The sequence below is a fragment of the Artemia franciscana genome, chromosome 9, assembly GCF_032884065.1.
Source record: "Artemia franciscana chromosome 9, ASM3288406v1, whole genome shotgun sequence".
In the NCBI taxonomy this organism is placed as follows: Eukaryota; Metazoa; Arthropoda; class Branchiopoda; order Anostraca; family Artemiidae; genus Artemia; species Artemia franciscana.
The window spans coordinates 19718068-19741594 of NC_088871.1; the positions used below are offsets into that span (position 1 = coordinate 19718068).

Sequence of the window (23527 nt, forward strand, 5' to 3'; positions counted from 1 at the left end):
TCAAGCCTTTTCTTGGGAGAGAGGAGCTCAACTGTGAAAATTTTTTTACACCCACTGAATAGCTAAAAAATCATATTTCGTGTGCTTTTGATAATTCAAGGGGAGAACGCGGAATTCTCCTAGGTAGAGACCAAATACATCGTTTAGAAATTTAGCTGTGATTGCATAATTAGATTTGACTGCGTATCCAGTCAATTAGATTTAAATCCTGCGTATCCAAAAATGTACGTAAAAAGGCTTGCAACTACAAAAAAAGACAGCGTGATATCTTTTTTGCCTTTTAACGGTGTCTAATTTATCTACTGATACACGATTCTCGTGTATAAGCCCATTTTAACAAGAGCCAAGAGCTCATATTGCACTTCTGATGAGAGATTGGATCCAGCTCTGTCAATCACGAATCTAGAACTTGTGCTTATTCTCAAACTCGCCAAAGCACTAGAAATCCCCCCAATCCCTCCAAAGAGATCGGATCCAGTTAGGTTATGCCAATCACGTATCTACATCTTGTGCTTATTCTTCCCATCAAGTTTCATCCCGATCTATCCACTCTAAGCATTTTCCGAGATTTCGGTTTCCCCCCTCCAGCCCCAATGTCCCCGGATCCAATCCAAATTGAAACCGGAGTATCTGAAACACGAAATGTTTCTATATTTAAAGGTTCATTAGGATCCGATCAGCCATTCATAAGATGAACATACCTCAATTTGCACGATTTACCCACCCTCCAGCCCCCCTCCAGATGATCAAATCGGAGAAAATACTATTATCAAGTCAAATTATGCAGGTCTATGACACGCCTACCAATTTTCATCGTCCTAGCATGTCCAGAAACACCGAACTCACCAAAGCATTGTAAATCCACCCCCCCCCCATATTCCCCCAAAGAGAGTGGACCTGGTCCGGTTATGCCAATCGCGTGTCTAGGACTTGTGCTGATTCTTCCCAACAAGTTTCATCCCGATCTATCCACTCTAAATTTCTTTTAAGATTTCCGGTCCCCCCCCCCAATGTCACTGGATACAGTCAGGACTTAAAATAAGAGCTCTGAAACACGAGGTCCTTCTATATATCAAATTTCAATAAGATCCAATCACCCATTTGTAACTTAAAAATCCCTCATTCCTTCGTATGAAAACAAAGAAATGCAATAATAAATGAAAAGAGAAAAATGAAATAGGTGAAAAAAACGAGGATCTTATCAGCAAAATATGAAAAACAAGCAGATATTTCGACAAGGACCGCCGCCAAGTCGTCCTCAGTGCTAAAAAAAAAATCAGAAAGATGAAAAAAAAAGAAACAAAGAAGACACAATACCAAAATCTAACCTTCTTAAGTGAACTGTACGAGAAGAAAAAAGACACTGAAACAAACAACAAAAACCAACTTTAAATCAATGAAAGAGAAGTCACCAATTAGATTGAATAAGTATCCTTTGCCTTGCAACAGATTTCGCCTGTCTACAATTTTGGTTTCATATGCGGACAGGTTGTCTTAAATTAGACTGGGCGAAAATGTTCCTAGAGTCTTTTAATATTAAATTGTTATATATTGGGCTTAAGGAAATATCTCCCGTGTCTCTATTTATAGCCAAATTTCTATTTACATGTTTTTTTTTTATCTCAATTGCCTCTTTAAAAGATTGTGGTAGGCCATTTACGGTAGATGTTAAAGTTGCCACTTCAAAAAGAACTAAATGGTCAGGATTTTCGTATATGCTGGGCCAGAGCTGAATCAAAGTTGTCATTTTTATTTTCCAATCTCAGGGACTTATCCATTGAAATTTTGTGTTCATGCAATCGTTCCCATAGTTTTTGATGGATCCTGCCAATGTAAAATTTTCCACATGAACACGGGACTCTGTAGACATAACTACCTAGTATAAGGTCCGTTTTATCCTTTCTCGAGTTGAAAAAATGTTTTGAAAGAAACAGAGAGATTATGTTTTTTAATATTTTTCCAAGTTTGTCGCTGAGTTTCGAGACGTATGGTAATGTAGTGAAAGTTTTTTCTCAATTGCCAGTGTAACTGAATCAAGGGGGACGGGCTCCCTATTTTCCTGTTTTAGCTTTTTTAATCGTCTATTTATTATATTTTCAATGAGATTTATTGGGTAGCCATTGCAGAATAGAATATCTTTAAAATAATCTAACGCGGATTTTACATGATTACGTGACCATTACTTTTTTTAGTTTTACTCAATTTTAGTTCTTTTTGAAGAGGCAACTTTAATATCTACCGTAAATGGCCTACCACAATCTTTTAAAGAGACAATTGAGATAAAAAAAACAACAACATATAAATGGAAATTTGGCTATAAATAGAGACACGGGATATATATGTATATATATAAAGAAAAAAAGACAACTGGTGGCTCATTCCCTGAACAACCAATTAAGAGTAAGTGAATATAAGTGAGTAGGCTATAAGTATTAAGAGATATTAAAAAGAATAAAAGTCAATAAGAGAAAAAGAAACCAGTAACAAGGTACTAGAAGAAAAAAGGAAAAGTATTTGTAAACAGAAGTAAGTTAGAAGTAAAAAATAAATAAAAAATTAGAAAAAAGAAGCAAGAAGTAAAAAATTAGTAACCAGATGTAAGTGGGAAGTCATTCAATGAGATGACAAATGGTCGAGCCCAAAGTAATGGGCGTGCCTATTATCAATTTTATAAGAGACAAAATGAGACTCCGTAGCTTTTTGCACGGACATTTTTCTGCTCAAGAATTTGTGCAAAAATAAATTGACAAGAATCACTATGTGTTCCTAAACTATATAATTTATTACGGTATTTTTTTATAAACTTATATCCGGTTGTCTCTGAGCTGGAGATATTCAAATGGTTTTATCCCAATCATGGGTGATCTTCCCTACCCACTATACAGTAAATGACCTTCTAAAAACGCGACTAAAGGATAAAACTAGAAGAATTTTCGTCACTTTAAATAAGTGTCAGATGCGCACTTTCCGAAAGGTAGTTGTTATGCGTTGAAGCACTATGTAATTATTACTAAATTTTAAGAGCAACTAGTAGCTTTTCTTCATTTTGTCAAGTACTTCTTCTGACATTTCATCTCAGATCATGCAAGCTAATTTAAACATTTCCCCTTTCCTTAAAGGCTATGGAACAAGAACAGAGGATCAACCCCCCCTCGAAACAGAGGATTAAAGTAATGCATGATGTAAATTGTTTATAATACTTAGAAGGCAACACTTTTCAACCAGAAAAAAAAGAAAATTTTCTCAACTTTCATTCTTTCTCATAATTGTTTGAAGAATTCATCCCCCCCCCCCCTCTTTCTAGTTCGAATATTTTCTGTGTGCTCCATTATCCCGAGTTAACGCAATTACTTTGTCAAATTAATAAGTTAATTGGAATATATTCGTATTTTTGAAAAAAACATTAACAACTGGTAGTGGATATTGTGATTCGGATAAATGAGCCGAAGATATAAATTCAAAATGACCAGCCATGAGAATCCCCAGTACATAAGACTCGTTAATAGGAGTAGGTGTTTGGTTTGATTTGGAATACACATTCTTTAATCAGATTTCACTGTCCCCGGAACTTCAAAGTTTTGCTGTCTTATCTTGTAGGTGTTTATTTAGTTACTTACTTGTAAGTCCCGAATAGCCGGCAGCATCCTCAATATTCTCATTTTATGTTTAGTTTGAGCCAAACCCAGCGTCATATTCATTTCATGATTGGGTAGCTCCAATTCTTCGAACTGGGCACTTCTCTTGACAACCTAAAAAGAAGAGCCTTAATAATAGTAATAATAATAATAACGATGAAACCGAGTAAAGTAAGACAGGAGAATTTTAAGAACGCCAAAATTTGTTACTAAAATCCCTCCCCCAAAATAAAAAAAAACTCACCAAAACCCCGTTAAGGCTCGATTGCATTGAAAATATTACCAATAACCATCATTAGTGAAACTGTTTGTTGTTTTTGATCGAAATTAATTTTTTTCTTTGTTTTATTTTAATTGATAATACTTTTTATTTAAACATTTAAACATTTAAAAATGATAATTTTTTTCGTTATCCATTTTTTCCAAATATTTAAGATTTTATAAGTGATTGCGATTTCAGTTTTGATGTCAATCCTAGGACCCTGTGAAAGGACCACTGGGTCTCTTTACAATAATGGGTCTCTTGACAAAGATAATAATTAAGCGAAAATTTCTAATATAATTTATCGTTTTTTTTTATGTTTTACGTTGACAAGGTAAGGTTTATACCCCCAGGAAACACAGTATGTTTTTTAAATCAAAGCATTTTTTCTCTGCCAGATGAAAAGCCTTTGGTTTTTTTTTGGCTAATTAAAATGTTGAATATTTTGAAAGGCCATTCCGCACGCCAGTCTTCAGATTTAGATTTCAATGTGTATTATTGCAATAGCAGAAGAAAAAATAGAAAAAAGAAAGTTCTCTTAAATCTAAACTGAGAAGAAACAAATTTGAAGGGATTAGTTTTGTTCAAGTTTTTTGGGGGGCTGGGAGGAGAGAGCTGCCAGAATTTCCCATTCTCTTGTTATGCCACGATCAGTCGCCAATAACTCACCAAACATCAAAAAACCATTCCAAATAATTACATAACAAAATAAATTAACAAGGTATCTTCACGTTAATATGTTGACGTGGAAGGTCGTCCAGACTTAATGTCAGCCCAACCAACTTTCTGCTGCATTTAAAAGCTTGAATCCTTAAAGCACGTCGTTTTTTCGTACAGGTTCTTTTTTTTATCGAAATTTAAATTCATTAGTGACTATATTGTACTAGTTTTGATTTTTTTTTTTTCTTAGAGGCCAGAAAATCATGTAAGGGTACACCTTCATTCAAGTGTGTATTTTAAATATAGTATAAATTTTAAAGATGAAATTTTCGAACTCATAGGGCTCAAAACGAATTACAATTGTAAACAAATTTAGAATAAATGAATGGCTGAAATAGAATTCCCACAAGGCCGTGATTAAGTGAACTTGAAAACATCGACCTTCAAAATTGAAGTTAGGTTAGTCTTCTGTCTTTTAATTCTCTAGAGACCGTCGATTGTCAAAGCTTCAAATAGTACCAATTATCAAGTCTTGTGAGAGGTTTTGATAGACAGCTTCCTTTGGAGAGATAGTAATATATTTGGCTGGGTCTTGCAAAGCTTGGTTACCGACCAAGGGAGAAGAGAAAATGAGCAAAAGAGCACTATCATTCTCAAATACAAAATGCCCATGTATATGAAACTGTGACGGCATGCATAGAGTGCATTTTAAAATTTATAGTTTTTTCCCCTTTTTTTCCGGTGGGATAGGCTAATTAAAATACCTCAGTTGATTAATTCGAAACTAAACACCAAACTTAGTTGAAAGCTTTCTTCGAGGATTCTCAGAAAACCAAAGTTTTCTTACGAATTAAATTGAAAAAAAAATTAACTGAAAGTAAGGAGTAAGTGACATTAAAGTAAGTAAGTATGAAAGTAAGGAGAGTGACATTAAAACTTTAAACGAACAGAAATTACTTCGTATATGAAAGGGACTGCTTCCCCGTGAACGCCCCGCTCTTTACGCTAAAGTTTTTTACTGTTTTAAAAATAAAGTGAAGAGAAAGAGTCGGACTTTAGCGTGAAGAGCGGGACGTTGATGAGGAAGCAGCCCCTTTCATTTTTGAAGTAATTTCTGTTCGTTTATGTTTTAATGTCACTCCTTACTTTAAGTTAAAAAACACTTTTTTTTATTTAATTTAATTTCTGAACGTTTTTGAATCAATGCATGTTTTGATTTATGCTCTCCGCAGATGAGTAATTAAAACGAAATTTGCCTATTTATTTGTTTTTTTGGCTAAACGGTTTTCTCATAGTTTTGATCGAATGATTTTGAGGAAAAAAAGAAGCGGGGATGGAGGTCTACTTGCCCTCCAATTTTTTGGTTACTTAAAAAGGCAACTAAAACTTTTAATTTTTTATGAATGTTTTTATTAGTAAAATTATTAGTAAAAATAAATTTTATTAGTTAAAGATATACGCAACTTACAAATTAGCTTACGTAAAGAAACTTCTGTATTCTCATATTTTTATTACATATATGAGGGGGTTCACCCCCTCGTCAGTACCTCACTCTTCACGCTAAAGCTTAAATTGTGTCCCAATTTCTTAAGAATGACCCCTGAATAACAAAAGCCGTAGAATAAATAGTTGAAATTTCTAAAAATACTTTAGCGTAAAGAGCGGGGTATTAGGAGGAGGTGAGCCCCTCATATGCGTAATAATTTCTGTTCCTTTTAACAGAAATTATTATGGAATATTTACAGGAATTAATATTTACAGGAAAATAATAACAGGAATATTCTGTTCCTTTCAGTTGAAAAACTTTGTCATATTTATTTTTTCATTGTTTTTTTAAATAATGCTAGAAAATCCTGCGCTCCCTTCATGGAAATTTTCTTCCCCCATGACAAATTCCTCCATGAAAAGTTCCCCCAACATATCCCCCTCTTCTCAACCCCTGCCCCCAACCAAATGAAAACGCCCCAAAAACGTCTGTACACTTCCCAATAACCATTACTATATGTAAGCACTGGTCAGTGTTAGTAACTTGTAGTCCCTCCCACGGGGACTGTGGGGGAGTAGGTCATCCCAAAAGGCATAGTTGTAAGGATTTTCGACTACGCTGAATAAAATGGCTATCTCAGAATTTTGATCCGATGACTTTGGGAAAATAATTAGCGTGCGATGGGGGCCTAGGTGCCCTCCAATTTTTTTTGGTCACTTAAAAAGGGCACTAGAACCTTTCATTTCCGTTAGAATGAACTCTCCCTCTCGCAATATTCTAGGACCACTGGGTCGATACGATTACCCCTGGAAAAAAATAACAACAACAAAAAAAAACAAATAAACACGCATCCGTGATCTGCCTTATGGCAAAAAATACAAAATTCCACATTTCTGTAGATAGGAGCTGTAGTAAGGAGTGACCAGGCTCAATAGTAACCAAAATTCTAAAAAAAATGGAATTTTGATACCAATAGTTATATCAAAAGAATGGCATTTTAATGCTGACTGTAAATATATAAGTTTCATCAAGATTAGTCTTACCCATCAAAAGTTACGAGCCTGAAAAAATTTGCCTCATTTTAGAAAATAGGGGGAAACACCCCCTAAAAGTCATACGATCTTAACGAAAATCACACCATCAGATTCAGCGTATCAGAGAACCTTGTTGTAGAAGTTTCAAGCCCCAATCTATAAAAATGTGGAATTTCGCATTTTTTGCCAGAAGACAAATCACTGATGTGTGTTTATTTGTTGTTTTTTTTTCCAGGGGTGATCGTATCGACTCAGTGGTCCTATAATGTCGCGAAAGGGCTCATTTTAACGGAAATGATAAGTTCTAGTGCCCTTTTTAAGTGACCAAAAAATTGGAGGGCACCTAGGCCCCCTCCCACGCTCATTTTTCCCCAAAGTCGCCGGATCAAAATTCTGAGATAGCCATTTTGTTCACAATAGTCGAAAAACCCAATAACTATGTTTTTGGGGACGACTTACTCCCCCGCAGTCCCCATGGGAGGGGCGGCAAGTTACAATCTTTGACCTGTGTGTGCATAAAGTATTGGTTACTAAGAAGTGTACAGACGTTTTCAGGGGGATTTTTTTGGTTTGGGGGGATATTTGAGTGGGAGGGTTACCGGGGAGAATTTTTCCAAGGAGGAACTTCTCATGGGGAAGAGACTTTCAATGAAGGGGGCGCAGGATTTTCTAGCATTATTTAAAAAAAAACAATGAAAAAATAAACATGAAAAGTTTTTTTCTACTGAAAGTGAGAAGCAGCATTAAAACTTAAAACGAACAGAAATTATTACGTATATGAGGGGTCTACCTCCTCGTAATACCTCGCTCTTTACGCTAAACCATTTTTAGTAATTTCAACTATTTATTCTACGGCCTTTGTGATTCAGGGGTCATTCTTAAGGAGGTGGGACAAAATTTAAGCTTTAATATCAAGAGCGAGATATCGACGAGGGGTGAGCCCCCTCATATACGCAATAAAAACATACGAATATTGAAGTTCGCTACGTAATTTAATTCGTAAGTCATGTATATTTTTTACTTACGAAAACGTTCGTAAAAATTATAAGTTATAGTTGCCTTTTTAAGTAATCAAAAAATAGGAGGGCAACTAGGCCTCCTCCCTCGCTCCTTTTTTCTCAAAATCTTCCGATTAAAACTGTGAAAAAGCCATTTAGCCCCCCCCCCCCCAAAAAAAATTAATATGCAAATTTCGTTTTAATTATTTAAATGTGGAGAGCCAAGATCAAACCATGCATTAATTCAAAGACGTCCAGAAATTAAACCAAAAAAAACAAGTTTTTTAAATGAAAGTAAGGAGCGACATTAAAACTTAAAAAGAACTGAAATTACTCCGTATTTGAAAGGGGCTTATCCTCCTCAACGCCCCGCTCTTTACGCTAAAGTTTGACTCTTTCTCTTAACTCTACATTTTAAAACAGTAAAAAACTTTAGCGTAAAGAGCTGGGCGTTGAAGAGAAAAAGCCCCTTTCATATTCGGAGTAATTTCTGATCGTTTTAAGTTTTAATGTCGCTCCTTACTTTCACTTAAAAAAACGTGTTTTTTTTGTTTAATTGTAGATAGGAGCTTGAAACTACAGTAGGATTCAAAGATACGCTGAATCTGGTGGTGTAAATTTCGTTAAGGTTCTATGATTTTTACGGGTTGTTTCCTCCTCACCTGTGCTTCCAAACTTTAGCCTCTAGATCGCGCACGAAAAATACATGAGCAAAAATCCGTCGTCCTTCAATTCGTCGCAATCCAAGTTTCCACCACCAGTCACGATCCGGTAGGGCAACGGGGAAGAAGCTACGGGGTTCTGCTCCGCCTCAAGGTTTGTCGCTTGACCTAAATCTCTTGACTTGTCTAGTTCTTCAGTGTACCGCATTATTAGGTATTTTGGATATTTACATCTACCAAGCTCCAAATACTTTTTACAAAGGCGCTCTCTATGTGTGGTAACACTTTTAAGATGTATACCTCGCTTTGATTTAATTTTCCCATGATTTCGGCTTTGTGTGCACAACTTTACTGAAGGCTCCTGACTATTTCTCATTTCTAGGTTTCTTCATTGCATTGAAATAATTTATGAAAATTTCACACTCTATTAACAAGCAGCTGATTATACAAGCTTGTCATTTTGGTCTCTAGGGGGTATTATCGGCGATCTGAAACGATTCTTTCTGGCAACCGACTTGTAAAAATTTCAGGCAGCGGAAAATATTCTATGGGACTGTTAGAAAACAGGAAAATACATCAAAAAATAGTTCCAATTATCTTACAGTTTATTGTCTTCTGCTCATGATAGTACCGATTTTGTTCTAAAGGCAATTACCTTTATCGAGTACACTTGTGAAAAAGACCTAGACATTTTCTAAGATTTCTAAGCAATTAGAGGAAATAGAGCAAAATCCTTTCAAACATTTTGTAGCATCTTCAAGAAGCTATGGCCTGATATTAAAAGCGGCATTTTCCGCCAATGAATACTTGAGTAATTTTTAAATATACATTTTCAATTTAACATGGGATTTTCGAGTTCCATCAGTTCACTTAATTACGGCCTTAAGACAATCGAGAACAAGCATCAAAGAATCCTTTCGAACATACTTTTTAAACAAAAAGGAAATCTTTTCTTTCTGTAATAGGTGAGAAACAAAATAAATGTTTATTTTTTATCATGTATAATATCCAAAAATAAATTTAAAAATAACGGTAAATTCTGAAAGATGACTAATAATCAATAGAAGTTTCAAGTTTACCTTATGACCTTCAGTCTTTTCGTCAGCTATCATCTTTGTGTCATTTGCATCTCGCTTATGTCTTCTTCCACTTATACCATTCACCTTAAAATCGAAACAAAAAAACAAATGAAGCGAAGTGAAAAAGAGTTACAAGTAAAATATATATTCGGTACTTGTGTATTACACGCCGCTCACTCAAGTTCATGCTGTGTAAAACTCGAGAACGAACCAGTTTCTTCGTTAGTTTCTATCAGCTTAGCGTGATACAAGATAAAGAAAGGTGACCGAGTAGATTTGAAATATATAATTTGGGCTAAATATTTCCACATTAGGAGGGGGAACGGTGTTGGTAAAGTATTTGGACAATTTGAAGTAAAAAAATAATCATTAATTCATAATATTTAGGATAATCATACCCATCACTTTTTCCATGCAGACCTGCCATACTTTACCCTCCCCCAGTGGTTTCGCTGGGGGGGAGGGCAGGGGAAAATGGGAGCAGTTGCCCCCTAATACTTTGAAGAAAAAAATTAGGCACATGACTATTATATAAAACATAATCGAGAAGTGAAGTTTGGTTGATGCTCATGAAAAAAAAATATGATAAAAATAGAATGCTTTATTAGCAAAATTGCGAAAACTGCAACTTGGAAATACGCTTCAAGAACAAAGAAATTTTCTCAAGAATCGCGTTAAAATGAAATTGGCCTTCTGCCTTTACTGCCGTCCGCCAAATGTACTCAACTAAGTAGGAATGTAAATGATGTCGGGATGTACCTCCGTATGAATGTAAATGATGGCGGTCTGTACTCGGTGCCATTTTTTCCTCCACTTTGGGGAACCCCACATTCTCTCCCTTTTTTGGGTAGAGGCGTCGATTTATGGGCAGGCCAAATTGTTTTTTTTTTGGTTCACTTCGAAATAAGTGAAACTTGCTTCTTCCAGCTCAGTCATGTTGTAACCCTTCCAACAATCAGAAATGATTCTTGATGCTGGCTCTATGTTAAGCTTAATTTGTTAATAAAGTTTCTGCTCCTCGGTCGGGGATCTCCACTAAATATCTTTCACCTGTTTTCCGGCACACTCCACCAAACACCCACCATTGCTGTAAGATTCTACCAGCTTTTTTTTTCCTTTTTGTAAACAAGGATCAATCTGTTTCCACTATATGACCAATTCCTCCAATTTTCCCACAGTTTTTTGTTGCACAAAAAACACGCACACTTCATATTAATTTGAATATCCATGGTGAGAAACTATATTCTATCACTAGTGAAGGCAAACTAACCGGTGTCCTAAAAAATCGCGCTAATATTAAACTAAAATGAACTGGATCAAGAACCGCGTTAATAATGAACGATTATTTGTCCTTTACACGGTCAACCAACGCCGAAGCTCCTAATTTAATAATTCACAAATGACCTTCTCAATTTTGCTAATAAAGCATTCTACTTTCGTCATATTTCATTGTCACCAAATTTCACTTTTCGAGTGTTTTTTATATAATAGACATTTATATAATTATTATTATAATTATAATATAATAATTATTATATAATATTATTATTATTATAATAATAATTATTATTATTATTTTATATAATTATTAAGCAGCTTCAAACTTTTGCCCATTTTTAGTTTCAACTTCGTTCCTTACTTTGATCATATTATTTTTTTAAATTAATCTATTCTCATTTTTAATACAAAAAACACAATCAACAGGGGTCTATTAGACTTCCTAATATGTCAAACATTAGTATTTATACAAATATACCACCTTCGCAACCTTATCATCTAGTAGATAGGTGAGCCTATTTAATGGCAAAATTGCAAAAATGTACTATACTTCCTGTTTCACCACATTTGCTAAGGTCAAATTGTTTCCCATAATGGATAAGGTTCTCTTATTTCCTAAAATCTATTAGTTAAGTATAGGATTTTCTTGTTTTAAATCTTCCAAAAATGGATATGAATACATCATCTACATCTGCAAACAAGACAGAAATTTGAAAAGAAAATTCTTTTCATTTAAAAACATGAAAAGAAATCATCGAAAAAGAAAATAAGCCTTAGCACTTTTTATAATAATATTCGTAGTGTTTTTCGATAGGTCAAATCAGTTGTAGTCATAAAAGTTAGTTGGGGGGGGGGGCTATCGGCCCCAGGAATAATTTAATTATTTTATATCTTTACTTCCAATATCTAAATCAAAATTTCAATATAGCTTCATATTCTCTTAGTTGTAACAAAAACGAATAGTGATCGCTAATAACGTCCTATTCCTTGCATTTTGTGTTTACATACTAACCCACAAATTTAGAACTGCCTCTATGTACAATACCATCCGCACGTCTCGCTATTGTCGCTTGTAGAAATATTTCTTTTAACCAGCTCCAAAATAATAATTGACATATATGTTCGGAGGATTATTACTCTTATTAGTCGCATTTCAGGCAACACCAGTGCTAACTGTATAAAATTTATCCCTGGATCAGCATGATGTACGAAATGTCTGCTGTAAGTAATATAAAGTGAATCCTAACAATAAATGTATATTGTTCTAATAAATTAAAAGTTTATGCTCACAAGTTTATCTAATGTTATCAGTTTTAATATGCAGCACCCAGAGACCGAGCTTCGCTTGGTGAAGGGAATTTTAGAAAAAAAATATTCAGGGCCCCCTCCACCTTCTAGAAACGTATACCTCCCATACCCTGATTGGCACAAAAAGAATTGGGCAATTTTCCTAGATTTAGTTATTTTTCTTGTTTTGTTTTTTAACAACGATACAAAGTGGAGGGTAATTTTCAAACTCTAGGCGTCAATTTTTCCCATCCGATTGACATCCCTGGTAAGTGTTAATTAATGTAAGGTTTCTACCACAATGTTGCCAAGAGTAAATCAGATTCTCTGGATATTCTTACGCAATGCTCAATGAATAAGATAATAATTCATACATTTTATTTTTGTAACTTCAAATTAAAAATACTGTCACTATTTCAAACGTAAGGAAACTTTCTAGGGGGATTCTCAACAAAAGATAATTTCCGCAGGGTGAGGAGAATTTTTTTCATTTACCCCCCCCCCTCTTGGAGACATAATGTCTCCTATTTACCCCCCCCCCCTCATGAATACGGCCTTGGTCATGATAACTCTAGATCATTTTTTTACACTGGAAAACAAAATATTATCTTATTACAAACCGAGTTTTTTCACTGGACAACACCCTATTTGTTATTTTCTATTAAAAAAAAAAAGAAAGAAAGAAACCCAGAGCACTATTTGGGTACCGTGTGTCACTTTGTGATTGTCTTGTAAAGTCAAATTTACACAGAGCAATTAAATATAAAAATTAGCTTATAAATGAGCCCTTAACCAACTCTCTACGATTTCCATGTTCCGGACCCGGCCTTTCCATTCCAAAAATGTCACCCAAATTGTGTTTTTAGTGCACCATGTAGCATTCTTTGACGGCCTTATCGAGTCTAGCCATAAAAAACCATAAGACACAAGATTTATCTTTTGTGAGTTCTTAAACAGCTCTCTATGATGTTCCAGTGCCTCAACAGCAACGAAGAAAAATAAGAAGAAATACCACTACTGTCCATGCAAAAAAAGAGTTTCTTCTGTTCAATCAGCATCGTTCTTCAATGAATTCGTGCACCGTGCAATTTTCTTGTAAAAGGTTTCAACCATGGTAATTTAAAGGGTCTACTTTTTGATTTGCTACAAAGTTATTTTCAAATCATATTGCAACTGAATGACCCGATGCATGGGGCTGCGCAGTTCAACTGAGACATAATGTCTCCTATGACGCCGCACAAGTTGAAGGAAGAGGATGGGGGATATGCACTTCATTATTAACGGTAAAGCTGGCAAAGAATCCGAGACTATTAAACTAACCATCACCCACCTAAAGTGTTTATAGTGCGCTACTGTCGTCTCCATCAACTCATTACTGATAGCTTTAGTAGAAGCTGAGTCCACTATTTAATTAATGTTTGTGTGATGCGTGACCATTGTTCATTTATGTTTTCTGTAATATTTTTGGATTTAACAAGCATCGTCTTCGCTAAATAGTAACTTTTCTACGTTATTGCTTGAAGTAAAATGTCCTAGTGAACACTTAGTGAAGGAACGGGCTATCTTTACTTTTTAACTGCTTGGTACACCCCACTCCCCTTCGGTGAAACGAGTTCTCATGTCGTCCCAGGATAGAGACAGCTGTACTACTACGCACTCAGTAGATTATTAATTCAGAATAAGGGCGTCTTTTGGTTGAGCGATGACAGACTTTCGGTTCCATAGTCCGTTCCGTAAAAACTAGCTTTGATCAGCTTTCAACTTTAATGTGTTTTATAATGTTATTAAAATTATATTTTCTGTCAATTTTAATTGGTTCTAACAGGCTAAAGGAATCAATAAAGGGTAGAGCTCCTTACCCACTTCCTTTAGCTCAGAACTAACTTTCTAAAGCAACGGAAAGTAGGACAAGAAGGAAAAGATATTGAAAAGGGATTTGATTCCCATCTACGTCTTCTTGTAGTAACACAAGAACCAAAAGTGAAGACAATCTTAACAGTGAAAGCAGCTAAACTTTGACCCAATTACTCAAGAAACACCATCCAGTTAATGGTCCAACCTCAGCTTTGGCTCATATTTGTAAAGGTCCCTTTCGGCAGAATTTTCAGACGTCTTTAGAACACGTTTATGCTTGTGTTTTTCACAAGTTTTTTAACACCCCTTTCCCTGGAGGTGGTTTTAGAGGAGAGGGGTTGAAGGGGCCTTTCCCCGGGCGCAGAAATTTTAGGGGTACAATCATTTTGCAGATTTTAAAATGTTATCCTTATTAAAATGAACTAGAGGTCGTAGTTGGCATTAAGTTACTTACTTACTGTAATAATTTTTATAATAATACTTACTATTTACTGTGAGTATAAGCGAATTGAAGAACCACCACTACTTTCTAAAGAAGGATAGCACATGGTCATTGACTATCCGAAGATGGACCCCTCTTGCCCCCCCCATAAAAATTCTAAGGCTACGCCCGTGTCATCCCCCTCCTAATAAAAAAATACATAGCTAAAAATTTGTTTCAAAATTAACGAAGAAAGTAACGAAGAAACAAGTTTGTTCTCGAGTTTTACACAGGGGAGACTTGAATGACGGCGAATAAAACACAAGTACCATATATTCAATTAAACGATCAGCTTCCACATATCCAATATTATGAAGTAAATTTTCACATTGTCCTTTAAATTACAATACAGACATAGTAATATTCCCTAAGGTTATAGTGAAAACATGAGGATAATAAGTTTATTTTCCACTTTATAGTAATACCATTCTACCACTTTATAGTAACACTTTATAGTGTTATATAGTAATAAAAATTACGAAGAAATTCGGTAATTGATTTTTCTGTGATTGATTTGGTAATTGATTTCCTGCGTAGGAATTTAGACCAGATATGTGTATTCTATACTTTGGAGCAGGAAATTCAATTAACTTGATTTTATTAGGTTGTACATGGGTATACACTTTATGGGAAAAAGATATTTATCCCACTTTACCCTTTAAAATTTCCACATTTGAGACTAAGGGCTTTGTTCAATGTTGTCAGACGCTTAATACAAGGTAGCCCAAGACTTACCTCAGCTTTGTTAATGTAAACAAACATTCGAAACTGAATAATAAAAAATTTTTTGGATTAGCTATATAAACCATCAGTCACAAAAACAACACGATTGGATAAACCATACATATACTACTACTACTACAAACAACTCACCGCAGCACCAAGCTGTCTGAGTCCAACACAGCTACGCACGCTTCTCCTCCATCCCACTGTATGCAAAGCCTACCTCTTTACGTCCTCCCAGGAAGTTCTCATTTCTTTTAAATCTTTCTTTATGACATCCTCTCACCCCAGATGAGGACAACCTGCTTACCGTTTAGCCCTAAACGTTTGGCGAAAAAATGAAAATCTTCGGCAATCTGTCTTCCTTCGTCCACAGAATGTGCCCTAGCCATCTCAACCTTTCTTTCATTATAGCCCTAGAAAGCAGGATCAAACCACATTTTTCGTGCAGCCTACTGTTTGAATTACGGTCAGTCAGTCGGGTACCCAGAACAATTTGTAGGCAATTTCTCTGGAAAACATCAAGTAAATTTTCATCCGTTTTTCGAAGAGCCCATGTTTCAGAGCAATATTTGACCACTGTCATCACTGTACCTTCCAATATTCTAATCTTGGTTTGCAGACTTATCTTCCTATTCTTCCAAACTTTTTTTAACTGTGAAAAAAACACCCTGAGTGTTGTCTGTTCTACTTTTGACATCTTCACTGCTCCCATCGTCTTTAATAATAATACTACCAAGGTAAGTAAAGCTACCCACCACATCAGCTTTTTCGTTACCCAACGTCACCTTTTCATCTTCACTTATTCCTAGCCTTTTCATTCCTCACCTTTAACATAAAATTTAAAGCCTATTCTGGCACCCTGAAATCGCAAAACCTCTAAAAGTTCATTCATTATGCCCATACTTTTATCTAGGATGCTTTAATCATAAGCATAATCTAAATCCAGGAGAGTTTCTCCTCCCCGTTTGATTCCCTGGTCTCCCATTGCCTTTCCTGTGCTCCATCAAAATGATCCGCATAAAGGGGGATAGAATACAACCCTGCTTAACAACTGATTAAATTCAAAACCAGCTACTAACTTCATTTCCAAAACTCCAAGTAAAATCCATCTGAGTCACTATTATTTCCGTCAGTCGGTTCAACAGGGGCATATACTACTATAACTGATACTCTGAACTTTTAGTCATAAAATGAGAAATTAGTGTTCTATTAGTAATACCTTCCCAGCCTAAACAAGACTTAGCAGCTTCCTTATTCATCATGAGCCCGACTCCCTGTCCATGTATCCCGTCCTGCCTGCCTGAGTAAACAAATTCTGTATCTCCTAATTTCATGCTTCCTACCCTTGGGATATGAGTTTTTGAAACTGGAGGGGATATGAGTTTTTGAAACATTCCAAGTCCAGTTCGAATCGTCTGAATTCGTCAGCCAAAATTTCAATACGATAGTCATTTTAACATCGTAACATTCCAAGTTCCAATTTTCATGTTCTTTAAATCATTGAAATTATTTTGCCTCAGGAAGAGCAATGATCTCGCTTACTAGTGCAGGACGAAGATCAACATACCTTTTCAAGTTTACACCAAAGCACTTAAGCCGGCTTTGAACCGGACAGCAAGAAGTCCCTGGGACCTCCTGTATGAATGGAGGCTTTGTGCGATCCTGGACCCATCTTGGTCACAGCATGGTTCTCAGCACTTGGCGATGCTCTTCTATCAACAAGTCGAAATCCTGCACAGACAGTCCCAAGCCCATTACCTCCGACACTTATATATTCATGCCTACAAATATTACGCTACTACGGGGAGGCAAACCATAGTAAACTATGAAGAGGTTATTCAGACCAAAAAGCCCGTCAAAACAGACCAATCCCAGAAAAATTACCCATTAATTAGAATCCCGTGCGAAAGCTCTTTCGTTTACTAGGCCATAATTTCCTCATGGGGTGCCACTCCTCAAGCGGGAATAGAGTTGACTGCAAGGTCCCCAGTCTTGCAGGTACCCCAAAAGGGCCGAGGCAGCCCTTTGTACAGGTCGTTGACCATTTATCTGGGTCTTGCGCCCTGCCACGATTGTCCTCTTATAGACGATACTCCCACGATGGTGTTCTGCGTCACCATACAGTTCAACCTATTACTAGGAGAAGGTTTGTCACTTATGGGCCGCATAGAAATGCCAGTGGGCCCTGTTAAGTGTAGATTTGAGGGGCTTTCTTCCTCCTCCACCTCTATTTATGGCCCCGGATGAGGGTGCTCCAGTTTCTATTATGGACTACCAGGGACAAGGTCCCCCCTTGGTCCGCATCTCCTATGGAGATACCCTACATATCTGTAGAACTTTCCCCTGGCATCACCTGGGGGAGTCCCTAGAGAGCAGTAGACTCAAAACAGCACAAAATGGAAATGAAAATGAAATTAGAGCCTTGAAAAAGAAAATAAAATTACAGTGAAATTAGATCTTGAACAGATGGTTTGCAACAAATGATATCAAAAGGTAACTAGAACTTACAATTTCCAATGAGATGATTTACCTCTGAAGTTTATACGACCACCCCTTACATAGCATCTTACACACCCCTAGGGCATAACTTATAACACTTGCCCCCGGGCTCTAGGAGGTTGTGCTAACCCTGGATTTTTGTTATTTGATCTTTAAACTATTTTAAACGAAATAGCTATCTCAAAACTTTGATCGAATACATTTGGAAAAATAAGGGCCTTTGAAGGGCCTGCCCCAGGCTCTGGGATCTCCTATCCTTAAAATCAACGTCTTTAACGGTGGGAGATGCGGAAATGACTAAGCCACATAGTATGGGTTAGACATAAAAATAATTCAACTTAAAACAGAATTATTATAAGAATTACTGACTCCAGAAAGGTGACGGTGCTAACCTTGCATGAAAAGCATCCTTCAGTAGAAATAACTTTTTCTGGATTTTGGTTATATGGATCCAGTTGAAGATCTTGATCTACACCATACTGACTTCCTCCATATCCATACTGATAGCTACCACTCTTTGTCTGAAAGCTGTTTGCACCATATGCACCATTTGAAGATCCGTACACGTTGTTCAAGCTATTAAGACTTGATGGAGCACCAAAGCCTTGACTTGATCCTCCGTAGCTGTTGCTTCCACCATAGGAAGAGCTGCCATAGGAATAACCACCGATAAACTGGTTAGGTGGTGCGATTGTGGAGACACAATGACCCTAGAAAAGGAAACCATTGTAGAGAACAAAACAGTTACACTGAACTATAATATGATATATTCTTTCCATACAAAATATCTCAGGGCCAAGTCAGATAAAATGTTGAATATATGTAAATTGAGGATTTTATTGTTACTAAAGATATTTGCAGAAGAATAGGCGAATTTAAAGTATTTTTTCTTTCCCTAAAGAGTAATTTTAGTAGATCAGGCTATTACAATGTTTGAGATTATATAGACTGATGGAACTGAAAGCAGCAAAGTCATTTCTACTGCAATTTATGAGTTCTGCTCTTTTTGAGAGTCTCCTCCTCCTTAGAGCTCCAGAAGCCTGCAGTCTAAAGAAGATTAAATTCAAAATTTTGACACCTTGACAGTGTTCAGACATCTTCCCCTTCTTTAATTTGATCTCAAACTAACTTTTGCGACAATCTTGGCCCCCACTCAGCTGGTTTTTGGAACCAGACCTGGGACATTACTAGCTTTGAAACTGGATTTTTACCTCCTCCCTTATATTTTCAGCAACACATCTTACCTTTCTACATATTAATAATCATTTCTAATAAAACCAAAAGGTCTTGGTTTTCCCACACAGTTGCACTAATTCACCAAAGTATTAGGGTGAGGGCAAAATGAATTTTTTCAAAATCTAGGGGGAGGTTCTTTTTCGTTTTTTTTAAATGAAAATCTTTCCCCCTCCTCAATTGTTGCCATTGCCCCAAAATAATCTGCGTTTATTTTAGCATTGTGTTGGTATTTTACAGTGGAAGCAACGGTGATAATCCAATAAAAATCTTTGACGATGTTGTTCTCGCACCTATAGGAAAAATTAACGATAATTAGCAACTGAGTGCCTCATTCATACCTCCTTGGGATGTCTAAACTCAATGGAGTTAGAATTGAAAGATCCGATATGAGCCCCAATTTCGCAAGAAATGCATTTTGAAACCACAGTACAGAAACCATCTCCTTTGGACATTAACTTTCTCTTTTAAGTCTCACAGGAAATGGACTGTGGTCACAGTCTTATTGATACGATATTAGATATTATACGAAACGTGTATCCTTTTTTGCAAAAAAAAATTATTTAATACCACTCTTTGATGCGCATTATTTGACAGTATATTGTCCCTTCCGTGTTTCTATTTGTTCTGTTTTTCAATAATATATTATGTTATGGAGATCCTGTTACAATATTGGACATTGCTATAGTATAGTTACTCTATGGATATTGCTTCCAATGGCGTCAATTCACGGGAATTTAGGGAGGGGGGGGGCAAAAAAGTATTTCTTCAAAATCTAGGAGAGCGCAAACTTTTTTCCCCTGATTTTTCGATGAAAATAAAAAAAAGTCATTTTTCAATTAAAATATCAAGAAAAGCATGTTTTATAATCTATGGGGGAGGGGATCAAATGCATACGCTTTCATATTCAAGCAGGTGTTTGCTGTAGTATCAATCAAAGGAAGAAGTTCTTTTTGGGATTTTATTATGTTATCTAAATTTACCGACTTTTTTTTTATTACAATTCTCTATCTTTTTTGCTACGATTTTGTCAGATTACTATAATCACTCTTTATTAAAGAATTTGTCATTTTTTATTATTTAACCCAAAATACGAATTCTGGTCTTTTATCACAGTTTTTAAATTAAGTATTTCAATTACGTATCTAGCTAAAAGGCAAATACCTGGCCAATTCTTTGATAACCTGGTGGACATCCACAGGTAAATCCTCCACCAAAAGATGGCTGACATCCAAATGCGCATGGATTTCCACTACATCCAAGTGAAACCTAAGTGAAAAGCAATATCATGATATGTTAGTCTTATCATCTCCTCATATATTCACTTATTACTCATTTATAAATAAATAGACTAAGAATAAAATTCGTGAAAAGTAATATAAAATTCAAACGAGAATAATTTTCAGCATATGAAAGAGAATCACGTAAAATGAAAAGCAGTTATTTTGGAAAAAGTATTTGTCAAGCCACCTTCAGTGCTAATAATAATGAAAGAACAGTCTTCAAAAAGAAGTAAAAAAAAAGAAAATTGATAGATGAAAAAGCACAATACTGCAAAAAAACAAACATACAAAAAAAATGTAGAAACAGCTGAAATTTTCCTCTCTTTTTTTTTGTTAATCCTGGCCAAGTGTGACCTTCAAACTTATTCAATTCAAAAATTGCATCCCACCACTCGATTATCTTATTCTTTATTACAAATCTAAATCAAACTAACACATCATCGTAATAATTAACTCAATCAACAATACAGGAGATACAAAACAATACGAAGATAAATATAGTTTAGGTTGCTCACAATCCTTAGTTAATCAGTCTTTAGATCACTCATAAAGGATAGGAAGATAAGTCTGCGAACCAAGACTAGAATGGTGGAGGCTATGGTGATGACATTGGTTAAGTATGATTCTGAAACTTGGGAATTAGTGTCGTTCGGAGGGCAGAGGAAGATTTGTTAAATGTTATCAAGAGTAATTGTCTACGGATAGACTCAGGTGCTCGTTTCATAGATCGCATGTAAAACAATAAGCTCCACTCAAAATATGGTTCTACCCCATTTTCTAGGCCTTTCTAATAAACGAAAGGTAGTGGTGGCTAAGACACGTTTTACGAATAAATGGCGACAGATGACAGTACAAGTTTGTTCTTTTTGGTCATTCTTCTGAGCCCAAGCGAAAAGCAGGTTACCCAGAATGGGGTGAGAAGAAATCTTTTTTTTTCTTTTTTTTTAATGGAATGTTTTGACCAGAGGTAAAGAGCGAAGCTTTGAATTGATTGGGGTGAAGGAGCGTGGGCAACTGTATTGGCTTCGGGGGGCTTGTTGATGCAGCGAATTGTTACATAAATAATTCTTATTATATCTTTTTAAAATTATAACTAAATACATGTCATCGTGATTTGAGTTATTTTGTTGGCTTACATTATAATATTTATTTCATATTCAAACTAGATCAGTCTTATAACTGTTTAAATGAAACTTATTTGTACTTTCTCCAAGGAAACGTATTTTGAACATGAAATTCAAGTTCAGAATATTTCGCCAATGGCCTTTTTGACTCAAACGAGACTAAAACCTTACTAATTACTTCACAGTTAATCGTAATATCCAGATTTCAATATCAGTTTATATATGATACTATTTACTATTCATTTTATTGTATTTTCAAAATTTATTGCATCAATATTATAATACGTTTATTCATTATGATATCCTCAAAGCATGTTTTCGAGGTTATTTCTCTATAGGCAACAAACTACCGAAAAAAAGAAACAAGATTTCAGGCATGCACCAAACCATAACATACCAAAAAATATGTCTAAATTTACGGATTCAGATAATATTTCAAGTTATGCTGATTGGGAGAACTTTCTAATATTACCGTTTGTATTAACACCACAAAACCTTCAACTGAACGCATTAATAACAGACCATTTCTTGTCAAAATTGCTATGTGGCACCATTCACAAGCCATACCCCTATTACTAGCCTTTTCTATGGCAGCCAATAAAATTTCCTTCAAATTGCAAGGCAAAATATTACCTGAATGCAGACAAGAAGATGCCCATCAAACTGATAACCATGTGGGCAGTTGCACTTGTAGCTGCCTAGAGTGTTCTGACACTGTGCTGTGCCGCATGGAGCATTGGAGCATTCATCCTCATCAACACACCTATTATAGTAAGTGTGCTTGCTGTAGCCTTCTGGACAGCCGCAGCTATATCCACCAATTGCATTCTAAAATTTCAAAATGCCTAGGATTATCCAAAACTAGCGCTTGACTGAAAATATAACCCATGAATGAAAGAAAGATTTTATTTGAGCAGAAGGAAACTCGTTACGGAGAATGACTACGGAGACGGTAGAAAGTATAAAATAAACTTGAAAACCCCAGACAAAGAGCAAAGGTAACTAATAAGATTGAAAGTTGAAATTGATGTTTAAAAAGATAAAATTAACGCCATCCAGCGTTACCTAGCCAAATCCTAGAATTGTATGTACTTTTCAATTTTAATCTTTGTTAGTAGCAAATCCCCAGCATTTTTTTAAGCTTTCTTTTCCTCCTCTAGGTTGTCCGCGTCTAGGGTGGGAGGATGTCATAAATAAAGACTTAAAGGAAACGGGAACTTCCTGGGAGGGCGTAAAGATGGAGGCCTTGAAAATATTGGGATGGGAGAGGAGCGTGCATAGCTGTGATGGCCTCAGGCGGTTTGGTGCTGTGGTGAGTTATTAGTAGTAATAGTAGTAGTCTTTTCCTCCTAAGGATAGCAGTATTATCTGTAGAGATAGTAGTTTTGAATAACTATCTTAACCGTGATATAACCTAGACATTTTGTTTTTTTCAGTTTTTTATTTCATTTGCTCTTTGCTATTTTAATCAAGATAATATTAAAGCAAAAAAAAAAAAAAAAAAAAATCAAGAATGTCAATCAGGAAAAAAAAATCATGAACTAGCTTCGACACTAAAAAAAAAAAAAAAAAAAAAAAAAAAAAAAAAAAAAAAAAAATGAAATTATACCGGAGACTGAGTTATTTTTTAGTGTCATAAATATAAAGCTGTTACAAAAAGTTGTTATAATATACAGCTGTCATATAAAGCCTCGTCAAAGATCACATCCCGCCTGGAATGACCTGTGATCTTGATTTATAATTTGAGCCTTGCTTTTACTCTTATTCACAAATCTTGACTAGCCTAACGATATTGTTTTACCGTTTTAATGTTGTTGATGTTATGACAAGTAGAAAACCCACTACTCAAAATACCGAATGTTTTCAATGAAGAATAAATGACACTCTGACCCAGAGGAAGTTTAGTGAGGAGGTATTTCTACTCTTATTTCTGGTATTTCTACTCG

At 35.6% G+C, this 23527-nt stretch overlaps 1 protein-coding gene across 1 annotated transcript in view; it reads right to left on the minus strand.

The window, feature by feature from the left end:
* The window catches only part of LOC136031115 (fibrillin-2-like), a 227011-nt gene that overhangs the window by 3817 nt on the left and 199667 nt on the right, over positions 1-23527 (minus strand). Inside the window, exons 48-52 of the mRNA XM_065710426.1 lie at positions 22215-22409; positions 20339-20443; positions 18334-18651; positions 9817-9900; positions 3618-3749 (exon numbers count right to left, since the gene is read on the minus strand). Coding sequence (XP_065566498.1) covers positions 3618-3749; positions 9817-9900; positions 18334-18651; positions 20339-20443; positions 22215-22409 — 834 coding nt within the window. The remainder of the gene's footprint in view (positions 1-3617; positions 3750-9816; positions 9901-18333; positions 18652-20338; positions 20444-22214; positions 22410-23527) is intronic.